General features: G+C 41.0%; 3 protein-coding genes and 4 non-coding genes across 8 annotated transcripts in view; 1 reads left to right on the plus strand and 6 right to left on the minus strand.

Moving 5' to 3' along the window:
* The window catches only part of plekhg5b (pleckstrin homology domain containing, family G (with RhoGef domain) member 5b), a 75509-nt gene extending 69253 nt beyond the window's left edge, over positions 1 to 6256 (minus strand). The window contains exon 1 of the mRNA XM_056385184.1: positions 5547 to 6256. Coding sequence (XP_056241159.1) covers positions 5547 to 5628 — 82 coding nt within the window. The 5' untranslated portion in view covers positions 5629 to 6256. The remainder of the gene's footprint in view (positions 1 to 5546) is intronic.
* A 3411-nt stretch (positions 6257 to 9667) lies between these two features.
* Positions 9668 to 18725, minus strand: nol9 (nucleolar protein 9). The gene is made up of 13 exons (XM_056384385.1): positions 18574 to 18725; positions 16300 to 16823; positions 15977 to 16187; positions 15668 to 15798; positions 15412 to 15547; positions 14227 to 14323; positions 13620 to 13717; positions 12711 to 12878; positions 12373 to 12625; positions 12174 to 12288; positions 11516 to 11690; positions 10309 to 10442; positions 9668 to 10202 (listed from the first exon to the last, which is right to left on the minus strand). The coding sequence occupies exons 2-13, from the start codon at positions 16765 to 16767 to the stop codon at positions 10086 to 10088; spliced, it is 2103 nt and encodes a 700-aa protein (XP_056240360.1). The 5' UTR covers positions 16768 to 16823; positions 18574 to 18725; the 3' UTR covers positions 9668 to 10085.
* Positions 18726 to 18851: 126 nt separating this feature from the next.
* On the plus strand, positions 18852 to 27161 carry zbtb48 (zinc finger and BTB domain containing 48). Of its 2 annotated transcripts, none has more exons than XM_056384383.1 (11): positions 18852 to 19146; positions 20428 to 21155; positions 21284 to 21591; positions 21666 to 21771; positions 21879 to 21971; positions 22077 to 22163; positions 22298 to 22452; positions 22544 to 22680; positions 23480 to 23644; positions 23753 to 23841; positions 25286 to 27161. In XM_056384383.1, exons 1-11 carry the CDS (start codon positions 19134 to 19136, stop codon positions 25721 to 25723), a joined length of 2319 nt encoding a protein of 772 aa, XP_056240358.1. In that variant the 5' UTR covers positions 18852 to 19133; the 3' UTR covers positions 25724 to 27161. The 2 variants fall into 2 exon arrangements, with proteins under 2 accessions (XP_056240358.1, XP_056240359.1); XM_056384384.1 differs by having other exon boundaries at positions 20431 to 21155.
* On the minus strand, positions 24241 to 24312 carry trnam-cau (transfer RNA methionine (anticodon CAU)). The gene has a single exon. It is a non-coding gene; the product is annotated as a tRNA-Met (tRNA).
* trnar-ccu (transfer RNA arginine (anticodon CCU)) lies at positions 24319 to 24391 on the minus strand. The gene has a single exon. It is a non-coding gene; the product is annotated as a tRNA-Arg (tRNA).
* On the minus strand, positions 24861 to 24932 carry trnam-cau (transfer RNA methionine (anticodon CAU)). Its single transcript has one exon. It is a non-coding gene; the product is annotated as a tRNA-Met (tRNA).
* trnar-ccu (transfer RNA arginine (anticodon CCU)) lies at positions 24939 to 25011 on the minus strand. Its single transcript has one exon. It is a non-coding gene; the product is annotated as a tRNA-Arg (tRNA).
* Positions 27162 to 27193: the final 32 nt, after the last annotated feature.

Here is a 27193-nt window from a genome sequence, read left to right on the forward strand (position 1 = left end):
CACTTATTCCATAAAAGTACAGTTATTGTCATGTGGAAGGCTGCAATATGCATAAACAGTCATTTAGCCAGGGTGGAGGTTATAGGAGTGGAAGGACACATTCAGAGATAAACACTTGGCGTTATGTTTCTGGAGTTAAAGAAGGTCTACGTGTGTGTGTGTGTGTGTGTGTGTGTGTGTGTGTGTGTGTGTGTGTGTGTGTGTGTGTGTGTGTGTGTGTGTGTGTGTGTGTGTAGCCCCTTTAATTAGCTGCTGCACAGTTTGAAGAGAAGCAGTTCACCGTTGGTCCATTGACAACATGAAGAGTTGTTGATGTGATTCAGGAATTTAAAAACAAGACTTAAGTCCTGAAATTAATATTAAAGGTCGCACATTTTACAATTTTCCAGTGTTTTATATGAAGTGTTGATATCTACAAGAAGATATATATATATATATATATATATATATAGAGGCTCTGGGCCTCTCTTCTGATTGGCTGATGGCCTTCAACTTGGACCAATGAGCAAATACACAAGGATGCACGAGGCATGAGTGATTCTATATGGACATTAAATTCAATGCAATCCCTCTCTCGCTGGTGATGCAAAACAGCAGAGCAGGACAAGGACAGAGAATATCCCTCAGGGTTAAAAGAAGAACACCATCTGAAATATGAACTGAAGAAACGTGCTGTGAAGCAATGCCCCACAAAAACTGAGACTAACTAGCTACACAAAGTGCTGAGAATGGGAGTGAGAACAGCCCAAGAGTTAAGATTAGTAGAACAGTATCCGCTTCTGTTCACTTTCAGCCATATCAGTGTTCTGGGAGTCCTTTGTAAGAGAAGAGGATGATGAGGAAAAGATGCGTGACAGGAAGGGAAAGAAGAAAATGAGCCTCCAGCTATGAGCACGTTTGTGACAATGACTTCATCTGTCACTGTAAACAGCAAAAACCCACTGTAGTGAAGTGTAGAGAGCCACAACACCTGTCATGTAATGCGATATTGACCTCTGCTTAGTGAGCGAGAGCTGCATTAAAGGAATATTTTTTGTTTTTTTAGCCGAGATTAAGATGAGAAGATCGATACCACTCGCATATCTCAATCCATTCAAGCGGCTATAATCAATACTTCACAACGGAACAGATCACGTGACTAATGAGATCAGGTAGATAAACCACGGAGAGTCGTCACCTGCAGTCTTCGGCTTCCCCTCAGCTCCATGGAGCAGTTTTAGTTTCCTTAGCTTATTGTTTTGGTTTTCTGGCCCATAATTTCCAAGCGTTGTGGTTCATTCTCACCACTCTCATGGCATCATCTTCAGCCGCAGCAGGCAGCTGTTTTCAGTCAATAAAATCAGATACAAGGTTTTGATCCAACAATACGATTAAACTGCATTTTGATGAGGACGACGAAACCCATCATTCAATAGTGCTAGTGAATTTAAAAGGAACTGACAGAATTTGGGCCTAAAATTTAAATTTAAAAATGGTGCAATGACAGTGTTCAGATCAGAATGTTCTTAACTTGTTAGTGTTCAACAAGTACTGCTTCCATTTCATCTATATTAAAGGTCCCATATCTCTCTCAGGTTTCTCTCTGGAGCAATACCAACAACAGGTCGGCTCAGAGCCTCTCTTCTGATTGGCTGACTGTTTTCTGAGTGATCAAATAAAAATATTGCAGATTTCAGATAAAACCAATCCTGCAAGGTTGGATGGTGGGTGGAGGTGGGCTCGGCTTGGGGCATGGCTGAGGGCATTTCCCTGTAGACTGAGCGCTTTGATATTTTCACAGTATAAATATAGAACCTAGACCAGCTTTATAATCAAAAAAGACATGGAAATCTCACTTTTTACAATATGGGACCTTTAAAATGACAAAACACAAAATCGTTACTGCCCAGCACTGGATAACTACATATGAACATTATCACATTTCCGTTTTTCATTGAGAGCAATGAATCAAAACCTATATCAGAAATACATTTAGGACTAAAAAGTGGACCAGAAGGTAACTTGGAAATGGCACAGGACTTCGGCTCTGTATTAAAGACGACAAAGAGCAGCATTTTTTAAGGGGAAAAGTTAAAAAAAAGTGTGTTCAAATAACAAGGGCTCTAGATTATTCATTTTTGGTGAAATTGATGGTTGCAAATGAAATGAAAAGGGTTTTTGTTCCACGGGGCCTTTATGAACTCCCTGCTCTGGTGAAATCCACATACAGGAAGTACAGTACAGAAATGATGCGATACGAGGAAGGAAATTAATTCTGTCCGACACGAGAAAGAGGATCAAAGAGTCACTGCCTGAGTGCTTGATTTGTTTTTCATTATAGTCTGCAACACATATCGCATTTAATCAGAGAACAAACAGGCTGCATTATAAGGCTGACCCGTATTTAATGTGGTACAAGAAAAGAAAAACTTGCAGTCTTTCAGCAGTTTTATTTTAAAGACCAACAGTACATTCAAAATTACCACCAGAGGCATGAAAGTTATTATAGAGCCTGACATGTCAGCGCCATCAAATGCAGAGCAGGCCTTCATTACACAAATAAAGGCTGTCGTGCAAAAATATTAGGATGAGTTCCGACACTGCACATGAAGCTGGGATCGTTGTTCTTGAACAGTTGGAGACAAGGGAGAAAAACAAAAAGGAGAGCAAACTGTGACCCGGCGCGACATCAGGAAACGGCAGAAATGCAAAGAGGGGAAAAGAGAAAGGAAATTACTGCCGGGAAAAAAGTGGAACAATGGAAAGACAGTTTGAAGAAGGAAGTTTGAACTGTAACAAGCCACGAGCCAGACCAAAATCACTAACACACACACACACACACACACACACACACACACACACACACACACACACACACACACACACACACCCATCCATATTATACCAGTCTAGTCATACTCATGTGTTCACTCCAAATACTCCCTCAGAGCTCTGCAGCTTTTTCACATTAAAACCCCCTAAAGAAAACCATCTCAACTCAAGGTCCATCCAGAATCTGTTCTGGAGCTTTCAACTATATCACATGACTTTTATCAGCAGATGGACTTTGTCCAAATGTCGTAGAACTGTAGGTGTTCAAATTTCTATTTGCCACGCACTTTCTGCTGATGATCAAAAGCACCTGAGCTCGAACATGAAAGACAATTCTATGCAAACTCCATCCGCTGATGAATATTGTGTGATATGATCAAATGTCCCCAAAACAGTTACTAAATGGACATTGTGGTCAGACTTCCTTTTCTCAATTGCCGTTTCCATAGTCCAGAATAAATTCCTAACTCCTGCTTTTATGCCAACGTGCACAAGAGGTCCTCAAAGTTCACAAAAAATACAAGTTTTAAGCATCTACAGTTCCAACTGGACAAACTCCATGTACTTATGAAGACCATGTGACATGATTGGAAAGCTCCAGAACAGTTGCTAAATGGACCTGCGCTGAGAGTTTCTTTTTTTTTTTGCAAGATCAGAATAAACTTTGAACCTCATCTTTAAAGCCAGCATGGATGAGAAATCCTTAACATGCTGGGACAAATTGAAAATTTCAACACCTACAATCATGTGATTTGGTCAAAAGCTCCAGAACAGCCACTAAATGGACCTTGTGATCAGATTGTTCTGTCAACTGCTGTTTCCAAGGTCAAGTACAAACTTTAAACCTCAGCTTCTAAAGCCATCATGGGCAAGAAATCTTTCAAGTGCAAAGACAAAATGGAAATTTGAACATCTACTGTCTCATGACAACAGGGCAAACGCCATCTGCCGAGGAAGATCACACAATATGATTGAAAGCTCCATAAACGCAATTACATGGGCCTTGTGGTGAGACTTCCGAGGTCTGTATCTTTGAGCCACAGCTTTAAAGCCATCATGGACAAGAAATACTTAAGGTGCTACAGAAAACTGGAAATTTGAGCATCTACAATTCCATCAGCTTCCAACAGCTGCTCAATGGACCGTGGCGTGAGATTTCGGGCTGTGACAATTAGTTGATTCATCATTTAGATTAAATCAGCAACTGCATATTGGTTGATATATCATTTAAAACATCTTAAATTCTGGACTGTTGGTCGGACAAAACAAGACATATGAAGACGTCGCCTTTACTGTGGGAGATTTCAGTATTTTCTGACATTTTTACGACTAAATAATTGATGGATTGCAGAGAAAATAATCTGCACATAATTTGTTGGGGCTCTTGTGAGATTACAGGCCACAGTTATGTAGTTAATTCACATTGTCATTAATCTGCCAAATATTTACAGTCAAACTTATATTTGAACAACAGATGATCCTTGTGATGTTCCAGTAATTCACTGCATCAAATCACCAAAATAACGCTTTGGGCTACGAACTAAGCAAACAAAAAAACACACACATGAAAGCACCGATTTAACACAGAGCATCATGTGTCCCTCTTCACAGATGTCCTCATTTATGATGACTGACACTGTAACACCAGAACAGTGAATCAATGATTAAAGAGCTGACATTTCACATAGTCTGTGTTTTTGTTTTTCAGTGGTGGACAGAGACCAGACAAGACATCTGGTCCCAGATTAGACCAGTGTGTTTAAGACAGGCTTAAGACTCGGGTGGCCTGGAACATTGAGGGGTTCCAGACTCAACCAATTAACCAATTAAGACTGCTAAACTTTTAACTCCATGCTCACTTTGCTTACTGTATGAACTGCCGGCATTATATACATCACTCATGTAAAGCCTGCACAGAGAGAGAGACAGAGAGAGAGAGAGAGAGAGAGAGAGATCTGAATGATTTGAATATTTATTTGCATTAATTTTGACTGATTGATCATTTGCATAATTTTAAAGCTAAAATGCACTGGTTCCAACTTCTCAAATTTGAATATTTGCTTGATTTTCTTATTCATCTGCGATTATAAACTTATTATTTTGGGGGTTTTGGACAAAACTAACTATTCAAATATGTCATATTCTAGGAAACTGCGTTGCAATGTGCATTTTTCACACTTTTCTGACAGCAGATTAGTCAGTTATTGGAAAAAAGAATTGTCAGCTGCAGCCCTAGACAAAACTACACATTAAAATGTTCACTTTGATCTGAATTATGAGCTTGGAAAGAGAGGGGAGGTCTGCGGAAAAGTACAATAAATAGTGATAGCTGGAGATTTACAGGAGGTAATGTCTATCATCTGAGCGCATGAGGAGTTGAGCCTTCATCAAGAGAAGTTCAGATCAGAGTGTACTCTCCTCTCCTGCCTCCAGCTGGGATGATTGCTCAGGTCACTTGCCAAATCCAACCATTAACTTTGATGACGGGGGGAAAAGCATGAAACAAAGACCTGGTGCCTGAGGATCAAAGTCACGAGAGCCCCCCCTCCACCCCACCCCGAGGTCTAACAGAGAAACTCACAAGGTGCACACGGTGATTTTCTTACAGAACAAAGCACTCAGGTGACTTATGCCAAGCTGCTGACTTATTCAACAGCCTCCAGAAATAAACCGATGATGGTGGCATGAATATGGAAAGGGCTGCTCAGTGGCTAACTTCATGAATTTTTACTTACTGAGTCGTAATCTGAGACCAAGCCAGCTCCTTGGTGGCGATTTGTGCAGGACTGAATTCATGGTCCACTTGTTTGGCACCATCTATGCACGCGATCCTTGCTGGAAGAAAAAAAAAACAAAAAAAAATCCCCCTTGCACCAACACCAGCTCCTCGCAGGTCTGTGTGTCTGTCGGTGCTCAATGCTCAATCCCCCAGCACTGTGTGATGAGCAGTCTCATGTTCTCCTTCTCCACTCAACGCGTTCAGGCTGCAGGATCCGGATCAGGTCGGTGGCGAGCACAAAGCTGCAGCAGCAGCGCGGTGAATGCACGGCAGAGAGCGGCCCCAAAAAACAAGCATCCCTCGGTTCTTACAACAAAAAGTTCACACTGCTCCAACAAGCACTGAGGGAAAAGCTGCACGGGAAATGACCTGTTGCTAGTTGCACACAGACGAAAAAGAAATCTCGACGTCCAGCGACAGTGTGTGTTAGTGGAGCTCGGCGGTGCAGGAATGGGGATTACGAGGGGGGGAAAAAAACCTTCTTCGGGGATTTTAAAACAGCGACTCCGTGGACGTGAATTCCTTCTACCAACTTTACACAGCGTGCAGCTGGAGCTGAAAACATATTGTCCGCTGCTTCGTCTCTCCGGTCGACCGTCGGCTCACCTCCATTCATTCACACAACCTGGATCCACAAAGACTCGTGCACTTTCTGTTTTGAGTGGCGCAATGTCGCCGCTAGAGGCGCCATAGACACCGACAACACCGCCATTCATCAGCAGACAAACACAGAGCAGAGCTGCACACAGCTTCTGTATGATTCTGTCCAAAACGCATTCAGCCAGGGGCGGATTGACGAAAGGGCCTATACCGGGCACAGGCCCAGGGGCCCGAGATTTCAGGGGGTGGCTTTCAAACAGGAATCAGTGTTCCCGTCATGGAGCTCAGTTAAGACACAAACAACTACAAAGAGACACAAAACGACTACAAAGAGACACAAAACAGATGCAAAACAACCAGAGGGAGACACCAGACGGCCATAAAAGGATGAAAAATGACCATAGAGAGACAGAAAAAATAATCACAAAACGACCATAAAGAGATGTAAAATGACCACAAGACAAAATGGCAATAAGGAGAATAAAAATGACCATAAAGAGACAAAACAACCACAAGGAGACGCAAAATGGCCATAAAAAGATGAAACATGACCACAAAGAGACACAAGAAACAGACACAAAACAACCATAAAGAGATGGAAAATGACTGTAAAGAGACAAAACGGCCTCAAAGAGATGCAAACGACACGCAAAACAGTCACACGGAGACACAAAACAACTCAACATCATCTGAAGTCATTTTGTGTCTTTTATCTTTATCCAGTTCCAAACAACCATCTTTGTTCGTTCCGTCTTGAAGGGAGGGAGATCAGGAATTAAGCAAGAGATCTCTGTGACTCAACAGAGCAGGCAATTATCCTGGGGCCCAGACCCCAGAGGCCCCACCTGTCAAGCTTTCTGCTATAGCTACACCTATTGACTGTAGCTGTAGTGTAAGCTAATGCTGACACTAGACTAAACCTTTGTGGGCTACAACTTTTGGATGGTTTGGATGCATCCTATAGAAGAACATACTTGGATAAGCAGCAGGTTTGATTTATGCTTCAGTGTTTGCATTTTCAAACAGTATGTTCTACTATGAAAAGAGAAAAAGATCTGAGGATGAGGAATTACCAATGAGTCTGACAAATGTAATGCTTTCTAACGTGAGTTTGGCTGGAGTTGTATCAGTGTAAACATTCCTAAACCAAATAGAGGACAGAGTCACTGTCATTATTCAAAACTCTGACATATTCTTGGCTCGTCGCATGGCCGTGGATGTTCCAGCTCAAAACAGGTATTTCTCAAACATCCCTGAATAATATTCTATAGTAGTACACTAATGGCATTCACCTGGTCTTTGTAAATCATGCTTTACTACCGTAGGCTGTATAGCAGGAGGGGACCTGGGAATAAGCAATAAATCAACAAACATGATAGCTTTCAGATCCTGCTCTATTACCTGATTTTAGGCCCTGTCTTGAAGAGGCCCCTGTAATCATTATTTGAAATGATACTGTAATTACATGGTGCATTTTCCTAGATTAATCTGTGTTACATCAGATGACCACACAAACAAACCGGGGCTCAAACATACACAAAACCTGGCAGAAAAGGGTGGTTAAGAAGGGCCCAGCATCCCCTCACCACACTGATCCACACATGGCAACGTGTTATTTTCACGTTTTTCCAACAAATGAAACCATATCACCAAATAGTCGAGTAAACAGGAGGCTACAAGCTGTTACAACGGCCCTGCCTCTGCATTGTCTCTTCATTCAGCACAATTGTCTTTGCAGATGAACCGTTGGTCAGGGAGGGAAGACATCGCATGAGCGTTGCACAGATCACTCAAGAAAAATCAAGGGTTTATTACAATCACAAGGCTGAGAGGAGTGAGATTTGTGCATGACTTTGCCTGTTGGCAGGTATCCTTGATACTTTTTTTGGGGGGGGGGGGGGGGGGTTTAGTTCAAAGCTTTAACCAGATCAAAAGCCTCACTGATTCTGGCAGCAGCACCAACTAAAGTATACTTGAAATGTTGCCCATATATCCTGTTTGGAGGTGCATCTCACAATTGTTTTCATATTAATCTGACAGTTATTTTCTTAAATAATCAATAATTGTTTGGTCTATATAAAATGTCAAAAATTGATCATCTGGAACACATTTGCTATTTTGGCAACAAAAAAAAAAATTATTTATCAAAATTTTTGTCAATTTTCTGTTTTCTTTCCAACTAGGAAAGTTAAACATATTCTCAGCTTTCATTTGCAGTTTGCACATCCAATGGGTGAATGAACTCCATCTCTTACTCAGAACATCTGTGGTTATAAATGCACTAAATGTAACGCATTGAAACACATTGCACAGATGTGTGTTGTTATTTCTGATCAGTGCGGGACATGCAGACTGTCGAGTGTCTCCCCTACAGTGGGATTTCTCTTTGGTTTGCATGAGGTCTATGGGAAAACATCTGACCTGACAAAGCCAAAACAATGACTCTGCCAAAATGTCACTGCGCTGTGTTTGTATGCACCCACCCTCAATAAAGAGGCGGGGGGGGGAACAGTGAACAAAGAAGAGCGAGGGGGCAGAGAGGGGACGTTAAAACAGCCCACTTAACAAATTAGCAATTCTCCACTGCGAGTGGATGTTTACAACTGAGAGTCTTTCAATTCCTCCAGTCAGATAGTGTAAATGTCGGGGTCCGCATGCAATGACAAGTCACTCAGATGGTGTTAAGTCATTTGATTTGCTTTTAAAACCATTATGAAACATTTACATTCAAGTTCTTCAGTATTATAAGATTGTGTCTTGACAGTTTTTATTGCAGTTTTCTTGGCCTTGAGACTTTTTCTAAGTGAACATCTGCTGCTGTTCAGAGCAAAATCCCAACATATATTTGCTGCCACCTTGTGGCACAATAGGTAGCACCAAAAAAACAAAATTATCCTTTTTTTTAATTTTTTTTTTTTTTTATCTTTTATATCCCACATGAGCCTACATACGAAATTGTAAACATTTACAAAACCCTCTTCAATGACCGTTAAGTGCACTAACACTTTTGTGACCATTTAACACAATAACAAACGTACAACAGTTAAAGCAGAGTTTGTCAGCAATAAAAATAGAGCCATTTCAGTAAAACATTTGACCGTCGTAAAAACACAATACTGACAAAACGGGCTTCTTTAATTTGTAAATCCATCAGATTTACAGATCATTTCAATTGAAAGGTCCCTTTGTAACTCTGCCCTGACGTTGTCTCTACTTGATTGTTGGATGTGACCGTAAACAATGTTAAAAACGTCATCAGAGTGGACATTTTATCCCATAATACAACCGTCAAAAATGAACAAACCACTCTCTGATTTGGGGACTAACGGCATCCTGTGATAGACTGGTTAAATGGCAATCACCTGCCTGGTTGAAACCTACATGGATGTACGACTATATGACTGTAAAACAAATAGCAATTGTAGCAACCACTAGTGACACTGGTCTAAAAAAGCACTTGAAAACAAGAAAAGAAACAAAGGTTATTTATCATTTAATATCTGGCAGGTTTATGTTTTCAGTTTTGGAATGTCACCTACAAAGAAGAGACATCAAACAAGAGCTTTAACTACAAGGTGTGATATTATTGTCCATGTGACAGAAAACCCAGAAACTCCTTCACAGCGCCATCAAATGTATGTACAGTAGCAGGTTGTAAGACATGGTGAGAACACCCGGTGTTTTCAAAAAGCAAGTCCAGTAACAGGAAGGCTGCCGTCTTCTCCTGCAGAGTCCTGGCATCTCTGTCAGACTGAATCTTGACATTTAAAAAAAAAAACTTGTCCCAACTCAACCTCAGTTCTGTACATTCAAAGGCCAGTGCTGACTGGTTTGGCGTTAAGACACCAGTCGAGAATGTAAAGGGCAACAGGTTGATGCTTTGTAGAAAAAGTCATTACATCCCCATTTGACCTGGTCTCATAAGGCCCTTGAAGACTCGCAGCTTTCCTGCACCAGTGAGATCAAAACTGTAGTCTGTGGTGACGTAGGGCATCTCCCCCTCAAACCCAGGCTGAAACACAGACAGAGGTGTCGTAAGTGACGGTAAAATAAAACTTTGGACTGATATCTGTGTTTTACTTCAGAATGTGTTTTAGAGAGCAGAACTGTCATCTGACCTGTGATGTGACGATGGAGGAAGGCAGCGATATGGCCCCCAGTAGCAGACAGTTGACCTTACGAAGGACGGAGGGATCTACAGGTGTCAGCAGAAAGTACAGACCTCGTACCATGTCGATACCTCGAAGCACACCTGGAATTTAGGAAACATCAACAATTGAATGATTTTTGACATTTGATTTCTTTTAGGCCTTTGAACTCTTGGCTTTTTGCTCAGTTTTCAGTTCCTTTATTTACAAAATTCACCAGGTCTCGAGCGCTGGTCATACAGGATTAACATTACATGGGGGACGAGGGGAATAAAATATTCACTGAGGACAGCATTTTAAACCTCAGGAAATTACAAGATAAAGTCTGTAGGAGATAAGGACGTTCTGCAGGACAAAGCCAAAAGATAAAAGGTAAAAGCCTCCCCAGAGGGACGCCAGAGAGCTGAAGGAGTTGTGAGGTGAAAATAAGTCATAACTCAGTCAAATCATTGCACAAAATCATGAAACATCATCATTAATATCATTCATTGTGACTCGCGTATAACACAGATATCAGTGTCTTCCATAACTTCTATAAATCCACTAAAGATGTTTTCAAAACTTGCCTGAGAATCATCTCATTTTAAATTCGTAAGTATCAAAGTAATCCAGAGACATTTGTCTGTGCATCCACGGCTACACTGCAAACAGGAACTGTTCACAGCTAATTCTGCAAACAAACATGTTGTAAGTTTTGGAACTACAATTCCCACTGAAGATGCAAACAAAGTACAACGTTGCCATGGAGATACCTGTGGGCAACACATTGAGCCCTGTTTCTATCTTACAGTATTTACAGCCTAACGTTATTTAAAACAATGCAGAATTAGCTATTAGCAGTTCCTGTTTGCATCGTATCAATGATATACACACTGTTCACTGTATCACTTCATTACTGAAAAAAATGTAAAACTGTGATGAATCTCAGGCAAGTTTATTCATTTCAGAAGGTGTGTTTTTTCCTACGACTTCATAGATTTATCTTCCGTGGACACTTGAGACATTTACAGCCTCAGAAAACAGTGAGTTACACTTGAATCTAAAAATATGTGCATCATGTCTCTTTTGAAATTTTCAGAGTTATGAATAATGAATGTGATTTTCGATACGAAGTTAGGTCAACTAGTGCTGAGGTGCCAAACTGACCATTGACATAAAGCTGAGACAAGGTACGTACCAAAGCCCACACATGGACAGATGGGTGCCTGGGACAGCAGCACTGGACCCCCTCTGCTTGCTATTTTCTCCCCCAAGCAGCAGAGCCCCACCAGACTGGCATTGGCAGCATAAAACATGTGATTGGGCACCACCTCGCAATGGATCACACCTAAAGCCACGGCTGTGTGGGGCACCTGTGGGATCAGAGTTAGTTATAGTTAAATAGTTAGTGCTAATTAAATTGTTAGGTACTAATTAACAAGTTATATCTCACTTGTTTCATTTGTAGACAAACAGAAACGTAAAAATGTCGTTGTTCTTGTGGGGAGTTACTAATGGAAGTATTTCTTGTCAAGGAGCAGTGACTAATAAAATCTACAGGTGCTGGTAGGTGATTTTTCAACTTTGGACAAAGCCACACTTGCTGTTTTCCACTGCGTCCAGTCTTAAAGTTAGGCTAATCACCTGCAGACTTCAGCTTCATATCTAACGCACATATATGACAGGTATCTTCCATCTTGTCATCTAACTCTCAGCAAGAAAGGGAATAAGCATATTTGCTAAAATGACAAACCATTTCTTTAAGACCCATATTGAAGACGATTAACTATTTTCTGAGGTGATGAAAAAAAAACTCCCATCAGGAACACAACTGCTGCATTATCTTCCACATGTACCTGGTATGGGGTGAGGCTATGTAGAGGTCTAACTGGTCCAGGATCAGGGGGCTGCAGCTGACTCAGGTAGGCCAGCAGTGACAGCTCTCTGTGCTCATTACTGCGCTGGTGTTTCCTGTCAAATTCAATGCACACAGACAATAAAGCAAGTGGTTTTGGGATAATGAAAGCTTTCCACCACTGTTAGTGTTGTACTTACGCTGTTCCTTGACTTCCCACTCCTTGAAACTCTGACTGCACAATAAGGTGGGTGTAGCTTCTGGGGGGAGTGTGGCTCTCTGTAAACCCGTCCAGGGCGGTCTGGGCGGGCGGGTGTGTCTGACAGCCGTGTGCCGTCCTAAGAAACTCTGGAGTGAGCGGGGGACAGTGGGTGGTACCACCATGGCCAAGCTGGACGACATGTGAAACTGGAAAGAAGCGGATCATGTCCACTAGCAGCTGGAATCCAAATCCTGTGGGCAGCGAAAGACGAGCACACGTTCAGACACTTTTTACAACTAGTGTATTTAAAGTTCTTCATATTCTGTCACTGCTGACCTCTGACCCAGCCCATGGTGTTGATAATGACAGGGGTCTCTCTGCTCTGGGAGCGTCTGCGCCATAAAGCCTTCAGGGTTTCCAGGTAGCGGTCTAAGTCCGACTCACATGTTGACTGACCGTAGTAGATCATGTGCTCTGGTGTGCACTGATGTGTGAAAGGTGGACCTGGAAAACAACTTAATGTAAGTCTACTAATTCAACCTTATACAAACAGGAATAACATGTGGAATAAACAGTTCAGATACATCTTAAAAGGAACAGTTCATCATTCTGGGATTATTCTCCTATTCACTGTTTTGCCAACAGTAAGATGAGAAGACTGATGTTACCATCACGTCAAGCTTCAGCCAGGAGATGGTCAGCTTAGCTTAGCATAAAGATTGAAAACAGCTAGCCTGGCTCTGTCCAGTGCCTACCAGCACCTCTAAAGCTCACTAACTCCCATGTTTTGTCCACTTTGTTTAATCCTTACAAAAACCAAGTGTAAAAATGACATGTTTCGCTGAACCATTTGTTCTCTGAGACCAGTTGCCAGACTGGACCTGGCCAAGGAGTAGTCTGGCACAGGACCCACCATAAAACAGCTCATTTTGGTTTTTACACTTCAGTTTTCATATTTGACATGAGACTGGTATCAGTCTTCTCACCTAAAAAGAAAGAGAATACAAGTATTTCCCAAAATGTTAAACTTCCTTAAACAATGACAGAACTCTTTAACATATTAAACACAGAAGATCCACAGTGTAAACACTTGTTGTATTAACAGTCCAATACATACACACCATACTCTCAAATTAAAACACAAAACAAACTTACAAAAACCTATGGAATCAATCAGAAGTAGGCATATATACACACTTAGATGTGTAAGAAGTGATGTGAAGAAACAAGAGGATAAATACATACCCAGAAGTGGTTCTCTGACAGTCGACAAAGACAGACAGCCAGCAGGGGTAAATTCTGTTTGACCAAGGTCCCCTTCCAAATAATCCACACTAGTAGTGCTACAGACACATTTAGACAAATATTAGACCAAATGTGCCAAATTTGAAGAAGTTCCTTCAAGGCGTTATGAAGATATTGCATTCACAAGGCCAGAACCACCGTGACCTTGACGTTTGAACTTTGACCTAGAGCCACCAAATTGTAATCACTTTGTCGTTGAGTCTAGATGAACATTTTTACCAAATTTAAATAAAAGAAATTCCCTCAAGGCATTACGGAGATATTGCATTGACATGGCCAAAACCGCGTTTTGTGAGGTCACCGTGACCTATGACCTCCAAAATCCAAAATTTTGAATAAGTTCCATCAAGGTGTTACTGAGATATCTCGTCCACAAGGGGCAGACGGAAGGACAACCCGAAAACAATATGTCGACTAATGCGACTGACTGCCGCTGGCGCTCAGGCATAAAAATCGTAGCATACAAACATAGAATTATTACAAAATATAAGTATATATTTTCTATATACAAATGAAGGTGTGGTATGTTAATGTTATGAGAACTTACTGATTTAGTAAGATGTTGATGAGGGTTCGGATAAATGTTGACTTGCCCACATTCTTGGTGCCACATACAAGGATAACAGCACACCCATCCATGTCCCCTATGAATGACAGAAAGGTCACATAATTTACCGGTGCAGGGTCAAATGTGAGTGCGTTTGTGTACAGCCATTATTGAATATGGATCCATGGATTCATCAGTCTATTACAGTAAAGTGTGTTACACAAATGGCTTTATTCAGACATGATAAGGTTCATATGGAAACAGCTACAAAGCTGCAATATTTGCCACCTGTCGTACAATAGAGAACAGCGGCTGCATCAGTGATGAATTTTAACATTGATTTTGCAGCTGAAGCCTAAGATAATGACCACTGTGACCATTTTATTCAAAGATTGTTCAGTGGAGAGATGACAGGATACAAGAGCGGGAAAGCTCTTCATCCAGACTCAAAATAGGTACATATTAGATATTGATTTCTGCTGCCTTTTTTATAATGTCCAGCAATGTGCAATCACAAAGACTCTTGTGAGGTCTTCTTGAAGCAGTTGAAAACATTTTTATTCAGACAGGCTTCTGGTCATTCTGTCTGAATACTTTTTATTTTATTACTCTTTATGTATTTTATTGCTTTTATTGTCCTATTTCTTGAACTTTTATACTTTTTTTATGATGTAAAGCAGCTTGTGATTTTTTAATCTGTGAAAAGGCGCTATATAAATACATTTCAATTATGTACTTAAAGTGACAAGACATTAAGTTAGGAGTTTCATTCCCATTTGCTTACACTTGTTATTGTTTTGCTAAACTCTTATTCCCCTCACTGTGGGGAAAGCATGATTTTTTATGGGGTGACCTAACATGAAAAGAATCTCTTCGATAACTCACAAGTGGTTCATAAATAGTGTTTCATGGTTCATCAAACTGATTTTCTTTTCTTTCTGTGTAACAGATGATAAAGTGATACGTGTATCACAGTGCTCAGACAGTGTGTTGTGCTGCTGCAGCCTTTGTGTTAATATGACAGATTTAAGTCAGATTTAAGCCACAGAGTGTTGGGAAATCGTAACTAGGTCCTACCAGGAGTAGTTACATATAAGTGACTCAAGTTCTTATTCAGACATCAGACCAACACATAAAATTCTCATCACATTTACGTAAGAAATTTCACATGTGACAGGGGCTTACCTCTGCAAGCACTGACCACCGTGTTAAGAGCATCTCTGTAGCTCTTTGACATTTTCAAGCCCTCGATGGTGCTGCCCAGAGGAACCATCCCCAAACCATTGAGAGGAGTGTCAAGAACAGCTGACATGAGTTCACTCTACAAACAAGCAGTGAGGAGAAGCTTCTGTTAGACATATGAGACTGACTGCTGATTCCAGTTGTGTCCCAAATTAAATGCATTTCAACGTCTTGTGATGCGATCAATCAGTAAACTTACCATCGGGGGGCTGAACAATTCGCTGAGATCTGTGAAGCTTGACAGAAACCGTGTCAGAGGCGTCTCCATGGGCTCCAGTAGGATGATGGATGAGTGTGACATTACCTTTTTTAGCAACTTTTTCTGTGATGCTACAAAAAATAAATTAAAAAAATAGAATCACATTCAAAGAAAAAGATGTATCAAACAACACACTCTCAGCCTAATCTTTTCCTTATGCTACAACTCTTCACTAAATGTGCAAATAGGATTATAAAATAAATACATAATTCTCTAATACAATGGCAGGGGAGCTGCTTCGGCATTCACCTGATGACAGATACTTTCGGAGGATGGATGAAGCCTCTGTTTTGTCATCTCTGGTGTCATCAGAGCTTTCTAGTGCTCTAATGATCAGTGGACAATGTGAGGCTGGGGAGAAGAGTGGATACGATTGCTGGCCCTCTTCAATAGTGAACCCCATCACTTCTACACGACCGTACAGGCAGGTCAAAAAGCACTTCCCACGGAAACACAGGGTCTGCAGGAGAGTGGTTTTATGCTCAGTTATGAAAATGGACTAAAATGGATTAAAATTTGTCTTAATTGTTTCCAAATCTGACGAACTCTACCAAAAATGACCTGAAGCATACCTGATTCTTCTGCATGACAAGCACTGCATGGTTTTTCCGATCATCTCTCTCTGCACAGCAATGGAGAGCCTTTCCTTCCAGTCTACCTGGCTGGACGTCCTCCATGTAAGCAGAGGTCTCCACACCATTCCCATGAATGGTCTGGGAATATTCCTTCCACTCCTGTGAGTCATCGGACACATTGTCCATTGTAAACGCTGAACTTCCATTAGCCTGACTGTAAGATTTCTTCGGTCCAGACTGAGTGCTTTTCTTTGAGTCTGAAACAGACTTTGCCTTATTTTTCAGTCTCTTGACGTTGGGTTTTTTCTTCACAGTTGCATGGTGCTCTATTATCATCCTGGTCATAACAGGAGTAGAGCTGAGCTCAGAGGAACTGATGGGAGGTCTGCATCGTTTGCCCCTAACATCCTTCCACTTCTGAGATTTAGTATGGCCCTTACCCTGTGTGGGTTTGTTCACCTTCATGTTTCTCTAATCAACAATTATTCATGTGGGTGCCGATGAAAAACAAAGGGGGAAGCCTGCAAAGACAGAGGCAGAAAATTAGCCAAACTTGGGAAAAATGCCCTAAAATTTTTCCAGTCTAAAGGTGATGTTTTCAAATGTCACATTTTGTTCGATTAAAGGTAAATATATTAAATATTCAGTGCATGACGATGTAAAACTAAGAAAAACAGAAAATTCTTGTGTTGGAGAAGCAGAGAAAAATCAGATTAATGGCTGGAAAATTTTTCAAATAAAGTAAAAAAGTAAAGTTTCATTATTCTGTAACGGCGCTGAAGTTAGCTTCCAATTTGGCTGTTAAGGGGACAATACCGATTCTCTTCTCATTTTTCAATCCACATATTGTTGTGAAAGGTTGTTAGACATGCAAATCTGTTACCAGACACCTGAATTTGTGAACAAACCTGAAAATAATGTACCCTACCCAAAACAAAATAAAGCTACTGTTCTTCAACCCTTTTGATTAGTCATAACCCCTGATTTCTTTGAAAGGTAACCCTTTAAATTTTACAATCAAAAAGTCAGAATGAGTCTGAATCCTGAACCAAAGGTACAGAGGCACATACATGACAGAAATGTAAGGCTTTTCTTTGTTCCTTGCCTTTTTTCTGGCATAAAAATGATAAGGCCTGTTGGTTGTGAGTGTGGAAAACACTTTGAAGCCACAGCCACATGTCTTTACAATTATGTGTCAACAGGTGTTGCAGTGATATGATCCTTAAATGCTTTGTATAGACAGAATGAGGAGCCTTATGGAGCTTGTATAGCAATGTATAATCTGTCAAGGTTGTGTGAAGACTGAGTCTGGTACAGACTAAAACACACATTAAGTAGTGCTACTAAGGCCAAAGTGTCCATTCAGTAAGACAGTGTATTTCAAAAGGTTAAAACCTTTGAAACGCACTTTAAAAATTGGGTTAGGGTTAATAGAAACCTTTCCTTCATTCATGACAGCAGAGAAAAATATAACATCAATAGCTCTATCTTAAAAACTCTGCATTTATAGTAGACACCAGTAATGGTTGAACAGTTTCAGATTTGTGAAACTTTTATTCTGTTTGTAAAAACGTGTTTCTTAAAAACAATTTCAATAAAGCAAAACGCAATTTCACAGCTTTTTCCCCCAATTTAGACCAAATTAGACCAGACTTGGCAAATCTGGACTTTATTATCAGAGAGAGTTCATACACAGTTTAGAACATAGTTTCAAATTTGAAAAATCTATATTTTTAGTTGTCGAAACATTATATTATAATTATATATTTTTTTTAAAAATTTAATGTGATTTCACTGTTTTTTCCTCATCTAGATCACATCAGACCAGGTATAGACCAAGAACACTCTGAAATCAGCTTTTAATTACATTTTAATGACTAATCTGTCAATTGAGAAAATAATCAGCAGATTAACCGATAATAAAAATAGTTGTTAGTTGCAGTCCTAACCGGTATTTACTTTTAAAAACATGTTAGCCACCACAGCTAGCTTGATTTGGCAGCCAGACAATTCGATAGCAGTTCAAAGCTGAATTAACAATGCTAACACAAAAAAGAGGTTATTTAGCTGTGTTTTTTCTTATACTTCAATTTCTCTACGTGTGAGGTTCAGCAAGTCTATAAACTCACAGTTAAAGAGGAATCAGATGTTAGACAATGAAACGTGCATTTTAAACTTGGCGTGAAGTTTTCAGGGCTAACTATCACAACCTTATCGCACGTTAGCTGCTAGGCTAGCTACTGTCGTTACACTCAGGTAGAGAAAACTTACCCCCCGTTTGTACAACACAATGCAGAACTGTAGAGATGAGCCCCTGTAATGCTACGAAGTGGATAGCGTTTTATAATTCGCCAACGCGAATCCCTGAAGCTGGCCAGTGCTAATGGCTAGCTTACATGTGTGAGCCACAAACAGACGCCGTGTCTGGATGGTCGACTATGGTTTTACCCGGAGTGTTGTTATATATGACAAAGTTATTTTAGGCAATAATTTATCTTTTAGCCTATTATCACAGAGATAGAAAAATATTAAAAAGCTATGTAGCCACTAATTAACATCTTATTTGTAGCAATTTTATTGTTTTTGTTGTGAATGTTGGTGTTTAATAATGGACAACAAACATCTTTTCCGGAGTTCGGTCGCATAAACACCGTCACATCCTCTTCCTTTTGCAGTTTTTAGGGGCCTGCAAGAAACGAAAACAAGGTGCATGTAGCTAGGCTTTGCTATTTTTTCACCCCTATTTACATTATACCCGGAGCGGATGGAGCTTATCAACAAATAAGAGTGAATAGTCAGTTTTAATCGATAATGCAAATGTGAGTGTTGAAATGCAGCTGTCGGGTGAGTACCACGCTAAGGGAGCGTCTTTAAAGATCTGTGGTAGGAAATAAACGTCGAGGTGCGTAGGTAGCCAGGGGATTGCAGTTTATATATATCTATTTTTTTTTTTTAAACTGTAGAGATATTATAATCCCAGGAAAACATAACAGAGGACTTTATTTTAATAATCAACACAGTTAATGTGATAGCTATCATTAATTCAAATGAAATTCATAAAGTTATTAAATGGAAGAAGTGAATATCTATAGGGTATCTGCAGGTCTTGAAAACTATTAAAACGCAATGGATTAAGTTCAAAGGCTTCGTAAGGTATTAAAAAGTCTTAAATTTAATTGAAAAAGGTCCTGAACATTTCCTCTTGCCTGCTGTAGACAGTAACATTAATTACAACTTTTTACGTATGTGGTTGGCGTCTGTCATGAGAAATTATACAAAAATAAACTAGAAGTGAGACTAATGTGACAGTGCATCATTATCATTATTATTATTAGCTATGGCCTATTATTAGCTAATTTTAGCAAGAACTGAAGTTTGTTAATCTACCTATAAATTTTCTGACTTAAAGTTAATGTAGGCATTCTTTGACAGGTATGACTGTGAAAAAGATATTGTATTCTTTGTTACGGAGGTCTGAAAAAGTCTTAATTTGATCAACACTGCTGAAACCCTGTATAGCCCTCTTAAATACTCAACACCTTATTAAAATCTTATTTTCTCAGATATGCTGTGTTTCATCTAATTCATTTCAAATGATCTCTGTGGAGTAGTATCTGCAGCGTCATACAGTAAACTCTGAAGTGATCAGCAGCTTGTCATTCAGTTTTCTGTCAAATAAGATGAATAAAAGCTGCAAATCATCACATTTAAGAAGCTGGAAACAGCGTTTTTTGCCTGTTTTGCTAAAAAAAAAAAACAACACACACACATAACAATTAATCACTTATCAAAATAGTTCTGATTCATTTTCCATTGATCGAGTAATCAATGAATAGACAAATTATTTTAACAACTACCGCAAACCAACAGAGATAAGCAGACATAACATAATGCTGTGTTATGTAGTTATGTAAAAGAAAGTAGGTAATAGATAGATAAACAACAATGGACAACAACACAAAACATCTAGAGCTGAATCCATTAGTTGATGGACAGAAAATGAATCACAAACTATATAATTATTAATTACTTTTTTAGTCTTTTTTTTCCAATCGGTCAATCAATCAGCGATACATTTTAAAAATATTATATAGAAACAGTATGATGTTTATGTGTCTCATGCAGCAGCAGTATCCAGTGAAGCCAGAGGAATGCCTGCAGCAGAGAGCAACCATGCACAGCGTGTCCTCTCCTCCCTGAACCAGCAGAGGGCAGTGGGGAGGTTTTGTGATGCAGTGTTGAATGTGGGAGGTGGGGTGGTCTACCTCGCCCATCGAAACATCCTTGCCTGTTTCAGTGAACTGTTCCAGCAGTCCAACATGCCCACTTCACCGTGCATGGAGTTCTGCCTTCAAGAGTGCCCCAACGATGGCCTGGAGCTGCTCCTTAATTTCGTCTACACCGGAGAGCTCAAGCTGAATCCTGACAACCTGGACAAGGTGCAGCAGGCAGCAGCCAGCCTTTGTGTCCCAGAAGCACTTGCACTCTGTCAGCAGTTCAAGGAAACATCTGTTGATCCGGTGCCTTTCAAGCGTAAAAGAGGCCGACCTAGAAAGTCTGCATCAGATACAACCTCTCAATGTTCAGTCAAAGAAGAGAACTTGCCTACAGTCACAAAAGATGAGTCCAGTGTCGATACTGACACAGCCAGTCTAAGCTCCACTACTACCACCACCCGCTCTGGTCGTGTAGTGAAGGGCCCCAGGCGACTGGTGACCGATGAGAGCTCCAACACTGATTTTACAGCCACTGAAACAGCGAGCAAGAGGGCCCTGAATATTCCTGTGGAGAAGGAAAGTGGTGATGTTGTTGTGGAAAATCAAAACCCAGATCAGCCAGCTGGTGAAACTGAGGTATATTACATGAACATAAGCATTACAGTGATTGGTCATTTGCTACTGAATTTAACTACAAGTGCAAATAATGATGACAAAGATGAACACTGTTGCTATTGTTACACTTGTCCTGTGCTGTTTTGCAGATGACCGACTTACAGATTGACATAAACGACAATGGTGTTAGCAGAGTAACAGAGGAGGCAGAGGAGGATGAAGATGTGGGGGATTTTGAGGGGATCACTGAAGGCTCAGATGAGGAGTATGTGCCCATTGCCGAGGCCACTTCTTCAGCCCCGTCCACATCGACCGCACGGAAACGCAAGGCCCAGAGTAAGACGGAGAAAACTGAGAATGGCGAGGCTGTTGAAGAAGACTCCAAGAAGGACTCTGTGCAGTGTCCCATCTGTGACAAATCCTTCAAGAGCAAGTACTACCTCAAAGTCCACAACAGGTATACGTCTTCTGCAATTTCTTTTACTTGGAATTACTGCTGAAAGATTAGCTACTAATGTGTGTTTTTCACAGGCGGCATACAGGGGAGAGGCCCTTCGGTTGCCTTAAATGTGGAAAGAGGTACTTCAGGAAGGAGAATCTTTTAATACACGAGATCAGAGACTGTGCTCGAGTTCAGGCGAGTAATAAAAAAGTCATTTAGCTCCACCGATGACAAAGCAAAGATTCAAAATGAACTAAGAAAGAAAGTGTAACATCAGCGTTTGTGCTGTGCTGTAACTACAGACGTACACCTGCGTGACGTGCTCCTCAACCTTCAGTGGAAAAGAACAGTTACGTCTGCACGTTGTGTCCCACACGGGAGATATGCCCCACAAGGTGAAGCCTACACCTTCACCTAGCAAACATGGATGGCAATTAATTAATCAAATCTGAAATGAGTTTTTAAAAACATCTTCAGTGACACAGAGTAATTTGTTTCAGTGTTCGTCGTGTCCTGAACAGTTTCTGTACAAGAAGAATTTAACGATTCACATGATGAAGATCCACGGTTATCCAAAACCACATGCAGTAAGTTTTCCCATGAAGTTACGTGTACCTGTAGTAAATATACAAGTTGTTTTGCCTTTGTGTTTTCACCAAAAGTCACTTTTCAATTCAAAGCTTGTTGTTTTCATTCTGTTACAAGAATATTTCATTTGTAGTGTCCCCAGTGCCCCAAAACCTTCTTGACTCGGACAGAGCTGCGTGTGCACGAAGCCGCCAAACATCGCGGTGAAAAGCCGTTTGTGTGTGAGGAGTGTGGCCATCGAGCGTCCAGTCGAAACGGCCTGCAGATGCATATCAAAGCCATTCACAGGTAGTGGAGCATGTTACAGTAAACTGGGTTCCTTTTGAATTTCATAACAACTGTGATGAACTGAGTCTATTCTTTAAAATTTGCATTACAGAAACGAGCGGCCTTTTGTATGTAACTTATGTGGGCATGCGTTCTCCCAGAAGAACAACCTCAACATGCATCTGCGTATACACAGTGGTGAGAAGCCTTACCAATGTCATCTCTGTGGCAAAACCTTCAGGACGCAAGGTAATGGCCATCCTTCCTGGTCTGCTGCTTTTGTCATCACTGTGAGCATAACATGATAAATAAGTTAAATCTGGGCTTTTCAAACTGTGAGGCAGAGGTACTGTGTGAGGTTAGAGGGAAAGGTGTATGCAGGTGTTGAGAAAACAACTGGAAGTCACTGATGTGACAAAATTTCACTGAGGCAGTTCAGGCGCTTAAACCTAATTGTCCCAATTTCAGTAAAGAAAAAAAGAAAATCACACTTATTCATCTCTAAGTCAAATCTGAACACACAAGCATGATGCTCATGTGCTCACGAGGATATCATTATCTCAACTAAACATCTTTAATTCTACTTAGAAATCACAGAAAAGAGGTGCTCCTTGTTACTGCAGAACCTGCCTGAGAAAGTTTTCTTCAGTACAAGAGTAATCCAGTGGTAATTGTCTGTACATCAACAAGTACAATGCGAACATGAATTGCTTTATAGCCAATTGGGCATCACTTGTATTGGTGCCAATTTGCCAAAATGTAAACAGCTAATGTAACTCACTTCATGGCAACATTATACTTACTGATGATAGCCCTGAAGGTACATACATATCTTCTGTTGCTCTCAACATTTTTAATTGACATTTCTAAGGCTTAGAATATTCAAGAAAATATAAGGGCCAGGGTGAACAGTGTCAGACTTTGAAAGCCCCAGAATTAGATTAATTAATGGATGAACTCAAGCACTCTGAGTATCTCTCTGTCAGTGACAGCAGCACACTCCAGCAGATATAGTTAATTGTATTAATCGCTGTCTTTTTAATATCAGCCAGTCTAGACAAACACCATCGGACACACACTGGCGAGCGTCCCTTCAGCTGTGATGTCTGCGAGCAGCGTTTCACAGAGAAGGGCGCCCTGGTCCGCCACAAGGCCAGCAAGCACGAGGAAGGCCGTCCCCACTGTTGTCACATCTGTGGCAAAACCTTCAAAGGTATCATATACCACCGGCCCAGTTTACTTCCATAATCAGTGAACACATCATGTTGTGTTCCTGATGAACATGTGATGTGATTCTCTCTGTGGTTTCTGTCTTCACCAGCGAGGGAGCAACTTCGAGTTCATCTGCGTCGCCACAAAGGCATGAGGAAGTTTGAGTGTATAGACTGCGGCTACAAGTTCACTCGACAGGTAGGTTCACTAGTAGGGCTGCACCAAGCTATTATTTCCGTTGTTTATCAACCTGCTGATTACTTCCTTGTTTTTCGGTCTATAAAACTGAACTGAGCCACATGTTTATGTGCGACAAGGATTTATGAGTTAAAAGCCTCCACAGAATTTATTACATCAGAGAGGATGAGCTGCTTTAATGTTAATGTTTCTCCAAATATGCAACACTGAGATTGGAAACTTCCTACAGAAAAGCTAGAAACAAAATACTTGGGCTGCAGTGAGCAATTATTTTTAAAATCCTTTTTTTATTACCCATTATAGTTTCTCAAAGCTCAAGGTGATGTCCTCAAATATCCTTTGTGTGACTGAACAGTCTGAAACTCAAACACGTTCAGTTGCTTTGTAAAATCACTGATATAGCAGAGGATGGTTTCGATCCATCGACCTCTGGGTTATGGGCCCAGCACGCTTCCGCTGCGCCACTCTGCTGTAAATCACCCCAGATGGGACTCGAACCCACAATCCCTGGCTTAGGAGGCCAGTGCCTTATCCATTAGGCCACTGGGGCTTCACTTTCTGCTCCTGGCACGCCAAAGTCGTTGTGGCTATGGTGGTCAGGGCTGTAAAACCCGGATGTAGGAGAAATTCAAGGAGGCCATGGAGAAGAACTTCTGGCCTCACATAGTCCCTGGTTTAACAGGCCAGTGCTTTATCCATTAGGCCACTGGGGCTCTTGTGAGGACCAGTTCTGTTGATGTGCAATAAGTTCCTCTAGAAAACAACAGCATGAGAAACACAATCAGTCGATTTTTGTTCCGTCCCTCGCCTACAGTCATGAGCTTTGGGTAGTGACTGAAAGATAAAGATACTTTCTGTCAAAAGCAGACCATTGAGGTTGTTGGGGCTCCTTCCATTGGAGGTCTTCCAGACGTCCAACTGGTAGGAGGCCTTGGGGTGGACCCAAAGTAGCTTTGAGTACAGTCTGAGATGGTTTACATGAACCAGTTGTAGTTCAGGTAACCATGCTGTAAAACTGTTAGCAGAGGATGGTTTCGATCCATCGACCTCTGGGTTATGGGCCCAGCACGCTTCCGCTGCGCCACTCTGCTGTAAATCACCCCAGATGGGACTCGAACCCACAATCCCTGGCTTAGGAGGCCAGTGCCTTATCCATTAGGCCACTGGGGCTGTTGCTGATATGAACATGGCAGTGTTCAGGTGCATTCATACAGTACACCTGTTGAAGTCACTTTTCTATGGACAGGGATGGTGGCTTTTGTGTGGAGTTAAATCAGGGAATGTGCCTGAATGTGTTGTTGTTCTTTGTGTCCTACACTGCAGACTAATTGTTTGGTCTATAAAACATCAAAAGTGACACATGCTCACAACTTTGTTCCTGCCTTGTTTTCACTTTTTTTTTTTTAGCTGTAACCATCACATCTCTCCATGTTTTCTCTTCCAGGCACACCTGAGGCGACACATTCAAATCCACAAGCGCACTGAGAACTACAACCCCCGGCAGAGGAAACTGAGGAACGTAGTGGTGCAGGATGTTGAAGGAAGTTCTGGTGAGAACGAAGCAACTAAAACGGGGGGAGCCTCCCTGATGACCGAGCAAACAGATTACACCCCAGACACCGGAAACATCCAGGAACCCACAAACCCAGACACGGACTCCTCGACCGCCCTCGGTCCTAGCTGCATCGTGAGGGTGGTGATCGAGTCGAGCGACCCGGTGATGGAGGAGGTGGTGTCCAATCAGAACCTGGGACCTGTGGAGGCAGCAGAGAGTTTCTCCGTGCCAGAGGTTTTGCAGCAAACACAGCTGGTCACTGAGGCGTACGGGTCCACGATGGATATGGAGGGAATCGTTCAGAATATATCAGAGAGGAAGACCTGAGGACAGAAAGACCAGAGACTGTGAGAAGCCCACTCCGAACTCAGGTGTCTGTGTTGACCACTTCCTAAAGGAGAAGCACTTAACTGTGATTCAGACGGCGAGGCAAAGCCTGAAACATTCGGCCTTACAGATCCAAAGATGAAACTGCAACAAAGTTGGCCACTGTTGAGTTTCTAGACATGCAAGAGAAGAGTAGCAAGTAATAGTTAAAACGCAGCAAGCGAACTGCATGCTTCGAAAAACTGCTTGAACGTGAAATAACATTTTTTTGTTTGTTTTAGTGAACTTCCTTTTATCAGTGTGCCCACTGCAGCTGGATACAGAACACCAGTAATGAATGATCTTCACTGGTGTTCAGATTAATGAAGGTATTAAAGGAATAGTTGGACATTTTGGGAAATGTTTAGGGTGGAGAGTTGGACGAGAAGATCGCTACCACTCTCATATCAGACCATTTAATTTTAGGCTACAGCCAGAAGCTAGTTATTACGGCATAGCTTAGCTTCACAAAAAGACTGAAAACAGGGAAATGGCTAAAACTGCCTCTGTCAAATAGCTATGTAGCTAATCAACATGGTATACATCGTTCATTTATGTGCAATTCATTTATTTTTTGGCTGCAAGTTTTTGTTGATAATTTTTGTTACTGAGACAGGGTACCTTTTTTTCCCCTATTTCCAGTCTGTATGCTAAGCTTACCAGCTACTGGCTGTAGCTTCATATTTAACAAAAAGACGACGTGCTACTGATTTTCTTGTCTTAACTCTTGGCAAAAAAACAAATAAACATTTAACAAAATGTGAAAGCCAGTTAAAGGAACCCTGTGGAGTTTCTGACCAGAAGTAGCGCTGTGGAGCAACGTTTGTATGAGTGAGTCCCCGATTTGTTTGTGATGAGCAGGTAAACGAGGACGTGGGTGACCACGATGACGCTCAAAGAAGTACAGCAATCCTCCCAAGGCAGTGAAGAAGAAGACTGCTAGTAAACAAGCATAGTAGTTGTAAGTGCATGCAGTATGTTCCTTGGACTTTAAGACTACACACAAGGCATTTTAGTGAGAATCACTGAATGTAAAACATCACTTTTAGTTTTATTTTTAACTCCACAGGGTGCCTTTAATGTAAAAAGGTGAAAGGTTATCTCATTTACAATTTCCTCAATCAACATAGGTCATAAAAGATGTACAGTTTTTACAGCTGTCAAAACATCCTCACTTGGAATTCATGTTACAGATTTATAATTTTGTTTTAAAACACCCACTTTAATGATTGGACACATTAGCTTACACTTGCTATTTATAAAAAACTTAATGCGTTAATTGTCTTTTCACACTCTGCTGCAGCTACTGTCGTTTGTTTATAAGAAATGTAAGAACATTTGCATCCTGCTAAAAGCTCATTATGTGTTTTACAACAGAATAAACTCAGATCTGCCCGCAGTCTAATTTATGGTAAATATTCTGTAAACACT

Source organism: Seriola aureovittata, chromosome 9 (assembly GCF_021018895.1).
Source record: "Seriola aureovittata isolate HTS-2021-v1 ecotype China chromosome 9, ASM2101889v1, whole genome shotgun sequence".
Taxonomy (NCBI): Eukaryota; Metazoa; Chordata; class Actinopteri; order Carangiformes; family Carangidae; genus Seriola; species Seriola aureovittata.